At 33.0% G+C, this 13,372-nt stretch overlaps 1 protein-coding gene across 1 annotated transcript; it reads right to left on the bottom strand.

The window, feature by feature from the left end:
- Positions 1–1,478: 1,478 nt before the first annotated feature.
- On the bottom strand, positions 1,479–7,482 carry LOC130816489 (uncharacterized). Its single transcript, XM_057682856.1, has 2 exons — positions 6,973–7,482; positions 1,479–2,435 (listed from the first exon to the last, which is right to left on the bottom strand). Exons 1-2 carry the CDS (start codon positions 7,298–7,300, stop codon positions 1,738–1,740), a joined length of 1,026 nt encoding a protein of 341 aa, XP_057538839.1. The 5' UTR covers positions 7,301–7,482; the 3' UTR covers positions 1,479–1,737.
- Positions 7,483–13,372: the final 5,890 nt, after the last annotated feature.

Below are 13,372 nucleotides of genomic sequence, written 5' to 3' on the forward strand. Positions count from 1 at the left end.
ATTGTAATTTTTAAAAAAATGTGTTCTTCCATAGTGAACTCAAGGAAACGATTTATATGCACCAACTTCCATAGTAATGGTGGAACACCTTATGCGGATCCTACTCATTATGGAAGCCTTGCAGGTGCTCTTTATTATCTTACTTTTACTTGTATGTTTACACATGCATGACCCAAAAGATGAAAATATTCTCCATCTTGGGCATAACTCTTTCTAGGTTACAAATTCGGTAGAGAATATTCCTCTAATACACGTTTAACCATATAGGAAAAATATCAACTAAATAAAGTAAATACATAATATTTACTATAATTCTTATATTTGCTATTATTCTAATAGAGGTTCGCATTTTATTGGATCCACCTAATTATTTTTTTTTTACCAGCTTTAAAACTTTAAAGACCAATTTTAAGACTCAAAAGACCAATTCCAAGGCTTTGGATTTGACGATTATTTCAATACTTAAAAGATCAATTTTAAAATTTTTAAGATTAATTTGTAGAGTTAAAAGACTAATCGTAAAACTTAAAATTCTCATTCTAACTTTAAATTAGGATGACTCAAACACTAAAATTGGTATTATAAACTTTAAAATTGATATATTAAGGCTTAAAATTGACAACTTTTAAATTTAGTATTTTTAAATTTTAAAATTAACTTATTAAATCTTAGAATTAGTATGTGAAATAAAAATAAAATTACTAGGCTAGGCCAGTCCCATGGCTTGGGACATATCACAAGAAAAATTTCTTGTCCCGATTGAGAATTTGTGCTTTTTTACATTGCCTTTAGCTTTCATTAAACTGATACATTTACGTAGCAATATTGAGTTACATCTTATTCTTAATATAAAAGAATATACATATTCCGTTCTGTTCCTGTTAAATGTCACATTTATTTTTTTAACACAATTTATCAATCACTTTTATTAGGTGCTTTGTTTTTAATCTAAAAGTTAAAAGTAGAATTTTGGTTTATTCGTCTTATTGTAAATTTGTAAATTTTATTAATATCAACTTTTTATAATTTTTATTCAAGCACAATTAGAGATGTTTAAGATTAAAATAGTGCATTGACAAATGTGCCAAAACCAAATGATATATTTAAAGAGAATAAAAGGAAGTATTATTTACCAATTACAAAAAAAAACATAGAAAAGTATATAATCTAATAATATCAACTTTTTATAATAGTCATACAGTACATTACATAGTGTGTAAACAAAAATGTAATAACCGTTAAAATACTAACTTGTGTACCGTGTAAATTGGTAGGAATTTTCCTACGTAATAGCATTAATTTGAGTTCGAACTTTGATATGCACATTTTTTTATTTTAAATTATTTTAAAATAATTAACCTTTATTTGAATTTAATTTGACATCATTTAATTTTGTTCTAGATTGTCCCTGTAGCTCGGAGCATTATCTACACCAATAAACAAGAGTAAAAAGTGTACCAAACTAAAAAACTAAAGTATAATTTGACAATAAACTCTCAAATTTTTTTCCCAATAAACACATTCTCGACCTCTTCATGCAACACATATAACTTTTTCTTCTGCAGAAACCATGTAACAGACCAATTTTACTACAGAAGAAGCCTACTAGAACAAATGACCAAGTTCAAGGCGATAATCTGAAGAAAAATGCCAACCGTTACCACGAAACTCTTGATAACGCCAAAAAGTATAATATAGTCTAGTGAACCCGAGATCTTGATAATTGCACCAGATTAACTACACAATCATCCATGTCAAATGTCGATAGCCAGCCCACTTAGCAGCAACACGAATTCCGATGGCTAAAGCAACGCCTAGCAGAGGGAATGGAACTTCGCCGCTAGAGGAAGGGAATTCGCCTTTTTTATTTCCATCTGTATGCTTCTTAGAATGATGATGAATTGCCATCACTGTAAACGAAATAATCGCCAAAACTCTAACCCATGGCTCACCGACAGAGGCCACAACAGTTGCAACAGGTAAAGTTGAAGAAACGTAATCCCTTTTCTTGAAAAACCGAGAAAAGCTGAAGATCCCAACAAGCAACAGCCAGAATACTGGTTCAATGATGAAGCCTCGGACTGCCCCGTAACCAATGATTCCTGCTGTGGTAAGCAGGTAAGGTTGGCAGTTTATTGAGTTTGGAGAAGCAGCTTCTCCGATTGCAAGTACAGTCGAAGCAAGCATAATAACGAAGGTTAATTCTGGAATTGGAGCAGATGTTACTATGCTAGAGTATAGAGAACGGATGGCATGAAGTGAGGTCTCAATGTAGAGAATTGTGTAGCTGATTGGGTCACCTATGAAACGAAAAACTAATGCCAAAACAAGCTTCGTTAGGTATCCGAAAAAATTGCCAATGCCCAATACGAGCTTCCACCAATTAGAAATTTCCCACAAGACTGATCTCCAAGCGTAGATGGAAAACGCCAGAGCTGCAAATAGCAAATGCAAGTTAGTAGATGCAACAATAATGACATGGAGCCGAACACCTAGTCACCTACTCTAGAGCCCTTTTTGCACTTCAGTCCGAAGGGTAACATTGATCCTCTAGTTAAGTGGTCATAACAACCATAACAATTGGGACTATTAATGGATGGAACTAACCAAAATTTTTTTTTGCCCTTGAAGGCAAGCTAGAAACAATTGTGATTTGTGACTACAAAGTCTTAGAGGGTCCAACCCAAAAATTGACCCTAATACCTCTCTATTTTATGGAGGCCTTTCATTACCATGAGAGGATTGCCTCGATGGAGGGTCAACTATTGAGGGACCAACTAGTTACACTACCTTTTGATGATATCCACAATCACTTAAACTGCAATCGGAAATCGTATACCAAAGTTGAACGTCCTCCCAAGTCCCAAATGAGCTGGTTATATCAATGCATTTTTTTATTTCTAGTATAGAAAATAATTGATAAGAAAAACATAGTCAAGTGACTCAAAATAGGTGTGAAAGGTTAATACTAGTGAGGAAGTGTAGATTTCCATTCCACCCTTGCCCCAACAAGCACCTAGGACTCTACATATCTTCGCTTGGGAGAATGTTTTTTCCTTGAAACATTTTCTAGATATAGAGTGGGCATATACTCTTCACCTCCTAGTTGAGATATTGTTATGAATGGATCTTGTTACATATGGTGGTGTGAATATTTGAGCATTGTGTGCCTTGTTATTGTGCTAACCTCTAGATGGTCAATCTACATTAAAATTTAAGATTTGAGGTAAACGTGACATATTGTCCGTATAAAATCATGTGGCATCGTATAATGAGATTTAACGTCGCAGCAACTCTCAAACACATTACATAACTGTCGTTACATAACATCACGGGCATGTTTTTATTCAATGAAAGAAAGCCAATACATGATATATTACCAAAGCCAAAATGTGAAGAGCCAAAGAGTTGAGATGTTTGTGAGTTTGTTTGGCCACACCCTTTTCCATCTAAGAGAAAGAACATGCTTATACCTAAGAGGATTCTTTTGAGAATATGGGAAACTGGGAACATTGCTCACAAGTTGCAATATGGAATTCATATAACTTGGAATATGGGAGGGTTATCTATGACTATGTCCACTCGATGATGAGAATGATACAAATAATGACAACTTGGAATTGAGGAAATCCAAGCAAAATTGGGGTGGGGCCAATGGCAGACCTAGAGGGTTGCCTTGGGTTGCACATCTCATCTTCAAAAAATTATTGAAATTGCTTGCAATAAGAATAGATTCCGCAACCTACATCTTGCCTTTGATAATAGAGCAACTCACCACTAAGCTATCCCATGCTGTATGATGGTTATTTAGTTTCTAATTTAAGACATTAATTTTTACTAGCCCATTTCTTTACCAAAGTCGTTTGACTTTAATTCTTTTCCCTTATTGGTACAAAAAATTCACCTACATTCTTACCAAATTAAGAATTGCCATAAGATGCCCTTATAATAAAATTCCTTCATTTTTTTCTTAATTCCACTATTAATTTATGGTAAAATTCAAATAATTGTGATCATTACTAATTTCAAACATATGAAACTATGTGTTGGTAATATTTACTTTATGAAAATACTTAATAATTAGCTATAAATTGGTTAAAAATATTGTTATCACATAATTCATAATAAATTTGTAGTATATTAATGGTTAAATTCTATATGTTTAACCATAAAAAAAACAAAGAAAAAACAAAAAAAAGTTATACTTTGTGTTATTTGGATTATATTGATTTCAATAATATTGGCATGTTAATGAATGAATGCAAATGTAGGGAAATAGCCTTAAAATAGAGTACCATATTGTTAAGGTATATATAGACAATTTTTTTAGTGTTACTTTGATTATTTTTAACACAATATTAAAAAATCCTAATCTAAAAAAGGTGAATTGGAATATCAAATCACTCGATTAGTGGTATTTACTCAATATTTTATTATTTCTTATTTTTAATCACGTTATCATTGCACCTAATTTTTAATTTGAACTTATATTTACGTTAATTATGCTTCTATTTTTTTTTCTATTGTGCAACCCCATAATTCAAGTCCTGGGTGGGGCTTCTCCAACTCATGTAAGGTGTAAGGATACTCATGTAAGGTGTTTATTGTTTATGAACAAAGGTGTTTATTGTGATTCAACACGTCAATTAGAGTTAAGAAGACATATAGACATATTAAAGATTTCATTTTGGTTAATTGCATAGTGCAAACAATGCTGTAATTGTTGTATCATATCAATGACAGGGTGATGCGGTAATCGGAGCGACGTAGTGATGATAACGTCAAATATTAGCCGGAAGCATGAGATATTTCTTGAAACGACCCAAATGTGGGTTTTTTACACCTAACACATGAATATATCGGTTCGATATTTTTTACACCTTTACAATGCAAAGCGGCCTAATTTTTGCACTATGGTTAGTTGCAAGCAAGAACCTGGAAAAGATTGAGATTAAGCGCTAGCTTAAAACTAGAGTTGAACATATGTGAATACTAAATACATATGAATGTGCAGCAGCTCATTACATGGACCACAAAGCATGAGCTCTATTTGTACTTTTGTTTATGTAATATAAATGTAATACCGTCTCTTGGTCCAAACTCCTAACGTAATACCATGTTATTATAGGCATTGTACAAATTTTCAGCTCATCAAGGGCACAGTTGTAGAGGTGCTTTCAGCTAGCAGCTGGTTGCAAATTAAACGTTCCAAACCATTCATTTATACATCAAGTTGAGGACCGTACTTTGAACTAATTTCTATCAAAATTTAGTTTGTGGTCATTATTATAGTCACTATAGTAGGAACTTAGATAGAAATTATCTTGAAAGCGTTCCATCTTTGATAGTTTTCTAATTGTTCATTTCCCTTTACAAAACTCTCAAGCTATGTCGAACTTATATTTTTTAGCACACCCCTCTTCATTTTCTTTAATAGCACAGAGATGAATAGACCAGAAGGCAGTAGCTAAAGTTTTTTCACATGAACAACTTGTGCAGACTTCCCCTTCCTCATTTATCACAAAAATCGAGAAAATGAATACATACACTCATAGATAGTGCAAGAAAATTTTCCAACTCTCACTACTAGAAAAAAAGATGAATCAGATTTCAGATATCATGACCCACACTGTAATGCAATGTTTCTAAATTAAGAGCACAGAATTTAGTAGCCAGAGAATCTTTCAAGAACTGCACTTCAATTGGTTCCGCCAATAACCATATTTAATTTACCAATGTGCATCTCTTATGCTCCCTCTTCATCTAATCCTTTAAAGTCCGTATTTGAATGGTCTAACAAAACCAAAAGACATATTTTCAACATCCTTTTTCTAATCTTTGTAGTTGTTCTAACACATTGCATAATACTGTCCAAGGGTGCATTTCAGATTGCGTTTAAACTTCGAGCTTATTCTTTAAAAATCCATGCCTAAACCTCCAACACAATTATTTATCTCCCAATGAAACATTATACACAACAGCCAAGCAAAGAGAGCGAATTTCTATAGGGAAAATTATTATGAATAATATAATCTTTCGTTAATTTCCCAACAATAAAACCAACATTTGATCAACCTTGAATAACACCAACTTAGGGGGTTTTTTTCCTAGATTAACCAACTTTAGTTTATTAACTAAATTACCAATTTTTTGTCATGTAATTGATTTTTTTACATGTTAGGGATATTCTTAGAAAACACTCTCTAAGTTGGTATTATTCATAGTTAATTAAAAGTTGGTATCATTGTAGGGATATAAGCAAAATATTGTGTTATTCTTGATAATTTTTCCCTTTCTATAACCCTTTAGAAATTATCAATCTCACTTCAAACGCAACTAGAATATGATACCAGGGTATATAGAAGGAATGAAAACACCCAATATTATTAAGCTATAATGAGCCATCTAACACCAATATCCATCAAGAATAAAGTGTTCTAAAACCAGTATCTAAATTTAAAATAGAGAATGTCAGGTCCCTCAAACATATTAGATTATTCCCAAATGATCCATTCCAATCTAAGTGACCTGACTTACCAACAAAAATAATAGCTAAACCCCATATCACATATTGCCTCCATACCTCTCGTTTTGCTACATTGTCTATGTATTGTTGTCCAATTGAATTTGGTACATTACCATATATGAACTTTAACCTACATATTCTCCAATTTCTCCCTTCAATTCATTCATATATTTCTTTCCTCCACTTAATTAGAATCTAATTCTATTAATGACAACAGACCAAAATTAAAACACATCATAATCTAAAACATCAAAATCAGAGAAATATAATTTCAATTCCCTTCTTCGCCAGATATAAGAGACGAACATCAAAATCATTTTATTTATTAACAATCAATTGAAGTGAAAGGTCATCCAAGCACAACATTGAGCATGGCAAACAGCCAACAATAATCTAAAACATCAACAGGGAAACACAAAAGAAATATAGGTAGATAAAAATCTTACCCACAAACCAAGGCCAGCGAAGAGGGGGAGAAGGAACTTCCTTAGTCAAGTGTCGAAACCTATCAGGCATTGTACTTTTCCCCCTCAACTCTTCCAATTCCTCCTCATTACCATTTGATTCTCCAGCTCTCACAGAAAATCTCAATTTTTGACCACCATATGCAAACCTTTTGCAAAAAGTTTTAGATGTGTTTGACTGGAATTGAAGAGTTCTTCCGCCATGACAATGATTTATACGGGTTGCGATTTCGGAAGTGGGTTTAAAGTGAGGGAAGTTGCGGCACATAAACGGAGTGCAGATAGTAGAAATAGTGCTAGAAATTGACATGGTTGAAGTACTTCGAGGTTACGCTGTAGAGTTGATGTTTAGGAGCGGTTCTCCATTGTTAGCACTCAATTTTACAAACTGAGACTTTGGAGAGCAGAAGATAGAGAGGCTTCACCGTTCTCGGGGTAGAAAATCGGCAGACCCAACGCCAATTCTTAATTGAGTTCCAAATATTTTCTCCGTTTTTTAGTTGCATCCTTTTTTTTTTTTTAATTGTTTATTATTTAATAGTATTTTACATATTGTCGCTAATTAAACGAGAAAAAGCATTGTTATATGTATCTTGTTTGTCTCGTCAAATACTTTCATAACATCAAATTTTTATGGATATTATTATAATTCGCAACCCTTTTCATTTTGTCATCACTCCTTATATATTGAACTTCCAAGATTGCTCCTAATTACTTTTCAAACCTTCAATCTCTAACATCTCTCTAAAAACTCTCTCCGAACACTCATTGAACTAAAACAAGCTAAAACTAAAAATCGAATTCATGTAGTAAATGAAAATAATCACCAAAATGATTCGGTAAGTATCGATAGCTATCGTTAATTTCAAAAAATTGCTTGTGTTGAATTTTAATACAAGTTCACTTTTTTGGCTATAAATTTTAATAGGAAAATCACATAATTGAAATGATTGCCGCATTAGAACCTAGACTTCAAGATCTTACCAATGATATATTATATGTCCAATTCCGATAAACGAGCAAGAAATGACGATCGTTTAAAGTTTGTTTATGCTGAAATTTGATACATGTTCAATCTTTTGGGCATAAAAAAATCGTATAAATGCAAGGTTTGTATCATTAGAAAGTAGACTTTGAGAGCTTTCTAACGACATATTATATGCCCAATTCCGACAACTGAGCGAGAAATGACGACCATTTAAAGCTTGCAGGAATTTTTAACATCCAGTCGCGCAACTAGACCGCAGTATGGTCGCGTAAAACGCTTGAACGAACCGTGGTATGGTCGCGTAAAACACGCGATCGAACTACGGTATGGTCACGTAAAACGCATGACTCTACCGCGGTGGCGCGACTGAATGTTAGAAATCACTGCAAATTTTAAATGATCGTCATTTCTCGCTCGATTGTCAGAATTGGACATATAATATGTCGTTGGAAAGGTTATGAAATCTAAATTCTAATCCCGCAAACCTTGCATTCTTACAATTTTTCTATAAGAAGTTATTCCCATAAGATTTAACATATATCAAATTTCAGCACAAACAAATTTTAAATGATCATTATTTCTTGCTCGGTTATCAAAATTGAGTATATAATATATCATTGGAAAGATTTTGAAGTCTAGATTGTAATGCCACAAACATTGCATTAATGATTTTCCTATCAAAAGTTTTGGCTAAAAGAGTGATCAAGTATCAAATTTCAACACAAAACGTGTGATTAGATTTATTTTTCGATTTTAAATTTTTTTTTAAATTAATATTTTTATTTTAATTTAATTATTATTAAAAATTTAGTTTAGTAATAATAATGATTGATTTTATAATTAAAAATAGATTTAAGGGTATTTTAGTAATTTCAATAAAAGAGGTGGTGAGCAATCAAAAGGGTGGCGAACTTTAACGATTGAGATTTTTATAATTTTTAGTTAAGTATAATTATAGATATAAGCAACCTAACAAACACATTGGATTGCATAAAAAGTATTTGGGCGCAAATAAAAAAAAACAGAGAAAGTATAAAGCTAAGTTGTAGACTTGTAGTCTACTAGTCTTTTTCCAAATGCACTTTTTTAAATGAGCTATTTTTATTATAATCGTTTTGCAAACGACTTTAACCTATGAGTCTATATTCTCATAATATATATTAGATGGACTAATCTATGCATAAAGTGTGTCTCTCGATCAAACTATCTTATACAATAATCTATATTTATCAATTATTATCATCAATGCTTTATTAACATTTCACGGTCAACATTTTCAACTCATACAATTTTACATAGGGGAATTTGTCATTAATAATACAATCTATTTGCAATCCGCAAAAAAAATAAACCCACCTATGGTTTATTTTTTATTAAATCCACCTATGGTTTATTTTTGATTAAACCCACTATGGGGGTTCATTGCTGAGAATAATACAACTTATTCGCGATCAACTAAGAATAAACCCTTGTTACATGTTTGGTAACCTATTAAACATTAAGTGAGTTTATTTTCAGCAAGAAACCTCTTAGGTGGATTTATTCAAAAATAAACCATAAGTCAATTTATTCTCAACGAATCGCGAATAGGTTATATTATTAATGACAAATTTCCCTTTTAAATATTGGTATTTTCATTTGGGTTAAAATTTGTAGGGTTTATATTGTCAACCAAAGTTGTTAAAATCGGGATTCTAGTTGAAATCGTTCAGACTTGTAGAATCGAATCGTAGAATCGTAAGATTCTATAATAAACTTAAATTTGCTACTTAGTCATAATTATTCACCTTCTTCATTTTTAAGAATGAAATAGAAAAATAATAAATAATTAGCTTAAATCTTCATACCGATGAAGAAATTTACTTTAGACAAGGGTGGACTTTAGACAATCCAGAAGAAGGTTTGAAGATAAAATTTTATTTGGCATACCAAAAGTTAAGGAAGAGGGGAAAACGGATAACCTTTAAAATCTAAATTTATAGATACACCAACTCTAATTCTACTATCAAAGTGAGTAAGCGGCAACTCACAAAAAGCGTTAAATTTTTACTTTTATCAAAAATTTACTTAAGAATAAAACTAAACTAAGAAATTAAAAGAGAATTGGTTTTATTGGTTTGTTGTAACATATTAAATATTTAATATATTCCGCTCATAGAAAAAAATTAAGAATAATAATGGTGATTAAATGAGAAAAGGGGTATTTTGACTACTAGTTTTAATTAAATGCAGATCAAGTTGGAAGGATCGATAAATTAATAATTACTTGATGGAATGAATTATTATTCTTATCTTTTATCAAGTTATTATCTCATTTTTAATTCAAATAGTTCTTATAATTAATTAACGCTATTAAAATCCTCTCTTAGACCCACCTATTATGATTAAATGATTGTATATATTAACCCCAAAGATTGACTTTGCTAATCAATTACATACTCTCGTACAAATAATGACAAAGTTGATCTTATTGCATTCAAGTGTTGATTTCAACTTAAGATGATACAATCATTTTCAGAGAACAAGGGAGTAGAGAGAAGAGAAGGGAAGAAACAATAGCCTGTTACATATATATCAGAAAGAAGAGAAGGAGAGAGAGTATATATATATATATATGAGAATCAGGGGTATTTATGTAACACCCCCCCGCAAACTAGGGGTGAGGATCATCCCAAGTTTGGTCAAGAGGCTGTTGTGTTGTTTTGAAGGCAGAATCTTGGTCATCACATCAGCAAGTTGAGAGGATGTAGGAAGATAAGTGAGTTGAATGAGTCCTTCTAAAACTTTCTCCCTTGTGAAATGGCAATCTATTTCTATGTGCTTTGTCCTTTCATGATATATGGGATTTCTTGCAATGTGAATTGCACTCATATTGTCACAATGTAGGATAACTGGTTTGGTGATGGGAACCTGAAGTTCTTGGAGGAGCCTGACCATCCATGTTACTTCACTAGCAGCAGAGGACATAGCTCTATATTCTGCCTCACTTGATGATTTAGAGACAGTACTTTGTTTCTTAGATTTCCAAGTTATGGGAGAAGAGCCAAGCATCAAAACATAACCAGTAACAGATCTCCTGGTGTTGGGACAGGCGGCCCAATCAGAATCACTAAAAGCCTGTAAGGTAAGTTGTCCAGAACTATTTAGGAGGATACCTTGCCCTTCAGTAGCAGCAATATATCTCAAGGCATGGTGGAGGGCTGCAACATGAGGTGCTCTGGGTTCTTGTAAAAATTGACTCAAATGTTGAACTGTGAATGCCAAATCAGGCCTAGTGTGAGTTAAGAAATTCATTTTACCCACCATAGTTCTGTAGTATGTAGGATCATGATATAATTCACCCTCTTGTTGATGAAGCTTGATGTTTTGAGGAAGAGGAGTGACAGTAAGTGTAAGATCTTGAATGTTGCAATGGGAAAGGAGTTCTCTTGTATATTTGGTCTGAGTGAGGCTTATCCCAGAGGTGGTGTACCCAACTTCAATGCCCAAGAAGAAATGAAGTTTGCCTAAGTCTTTTATTGTAAAGATGTGATGAAGGTGAGACTTAAGTTGAGAAATACCTTTAGAATCATTGCCTGTTATAAGAATATCATCAACATAAACAGCCACAATGGTGATAAGAGACCCTACTGTCTTAAGGAACAGACTATAATCATTTTTGGACTGAGTGTATCCTTGGGAAATCAATTCTGAAGTGAGCTTTGCAAACCATTGCCTTGAAGCTTGTTTAAGACCATAAAGGGATTTTTGTAGTAAGCAGACCTTGCCAGAAGGATTGGGCAAACCATGAGGAGCCTTCATGTACACCTCTTCATGCAAATCACCATGGAGGAACGCATTGTTTACATCCAATTGCCATATATCCCATTGCTTGGATGCTGCTATTGCTATGATGCAACATATACTGGACATTTTGATGACTGGTGAGAAGGTTTAATCATAGTCTATGCCTTGTTTTTGAGTAAACCCTCGAGCAACCAACCTTGCTTTGTACCTTTCAATGGACCCATCTGATTTCAGTTTGAGTTTGTAAACCCATTTGCAGCTGATAGCCTTTTTACCTTTGGGTAAATCAACAAGTATCCAAGTGTTGTTGTTCTGAAGAGCAGAGAGTTCATGTTGCATAGCTTGTAACCATTCCTGTTTTTGAATAGCTTCTGAGTAGGAACGAGGCTCATCTTGAGCTGATACCTGAGCAATAAAGCATTGATGCATAGGGGGCAGTTGTCTATATGGAATTATATTACACCAAGTGTTAGTAGCAACATGTGAACAAAAATAATCAGAGAGATAAGCTGGTGGTTGTGTAATTCTATTAGAGTGCCTTGTGGGTGTAGGAACAGGTATGGAACTGATGTCAACTAAGTTATTGGGCTGAATTGTAGAGGATGTATCAATATTGAAAAGGGTGGAAGGTGGGTGTGGATGAGGAATAGTATCTGAACTATTGATATGAGTATTATGGTTTTTAGATTGAGGTGCAGCAAACAATGTGTGATTATAGGTTGTAGAGTTTAAAGGGAGAAAGAAAGGATAGTGTGGTGTGGAATGAGGATTGTTAACTGGTGTAAAATGAAAAGGAAAGTGTTGCTCATAAAAAATAACATCTCTTGAGAAAACATTCTTTTTGTCAACCAGATCATATACTTTATAAGCCTTTTGAAGATTTGGATACCCAATAAAAATGCATGGATGTGCTTTGTTATCAAACTTGTGTCTGTGTAAAGAACTTGTTGTCATGAAACATAAGCAGCCAAAAGCTTTCAAATGTGCTATGTCAGGTTTGGTTTTAAAAAGTTTTTCATAAGGTGAAGCAAAACCCAAAGATTGTAATGGCATTCTATTAATGAGATATGCAGTAGTTAAAACACAATCACCCCAAAAATGAATTGGAAGATTTGATTGAAAACAAAGTGCTCTAGCAGTTTCTAATAAATGTTTATGTTTTCGTTCTACAACCCCATTTTGTTGAGGGGTGTTAGCACAAGTTTTATGATGTATGATGCCTTTGGAGGAAAGAAATATTTTCATTTTTCCTTCACATAAATCTGGGGCATTGTCTGATCTAATGCCTTTAATAACTGTATTAAATTGTGTGGAAACATAAGCATAGAAAGATTGAAAAACAGTAACAGCTTCTGACTTATTTTTCATTAAGAAGAGCCAAGTGACTCTTGTATAATCATCTACAATAGTGAGGAACAAAGTACAACCATTATGAGTACTATTTCTTTAAGGTCCCCAGGTGTCTATGTGCAACAATTTAAAGGGTACAGTAGATTTTATTGTACTATAGCCAAAGGGAAGTCTGTTCTGTCTTGCAGCAGGGCAAATTTTACAAAGACAAGTATTTACATAATCTGATATATTGAGAGAAGGTTGAACATGTTTGAT

This window comes from Amaranthus tricolor, chromosome 1 (assembly GCF_026212465.1).
Source record: "Amaranthus tricolor cultivar Red isolate AtriRed21 chromosome 1, ASM2621246v1, whole genome shotgun sequence".
Taxonomy (NCBI): Eukaryota; Viridiplantae; Streptophyta; class Magnoliopsida; order Caryophyllales; family Amaranthaceae; genus Amaranthus; species Amaranthus tricolor.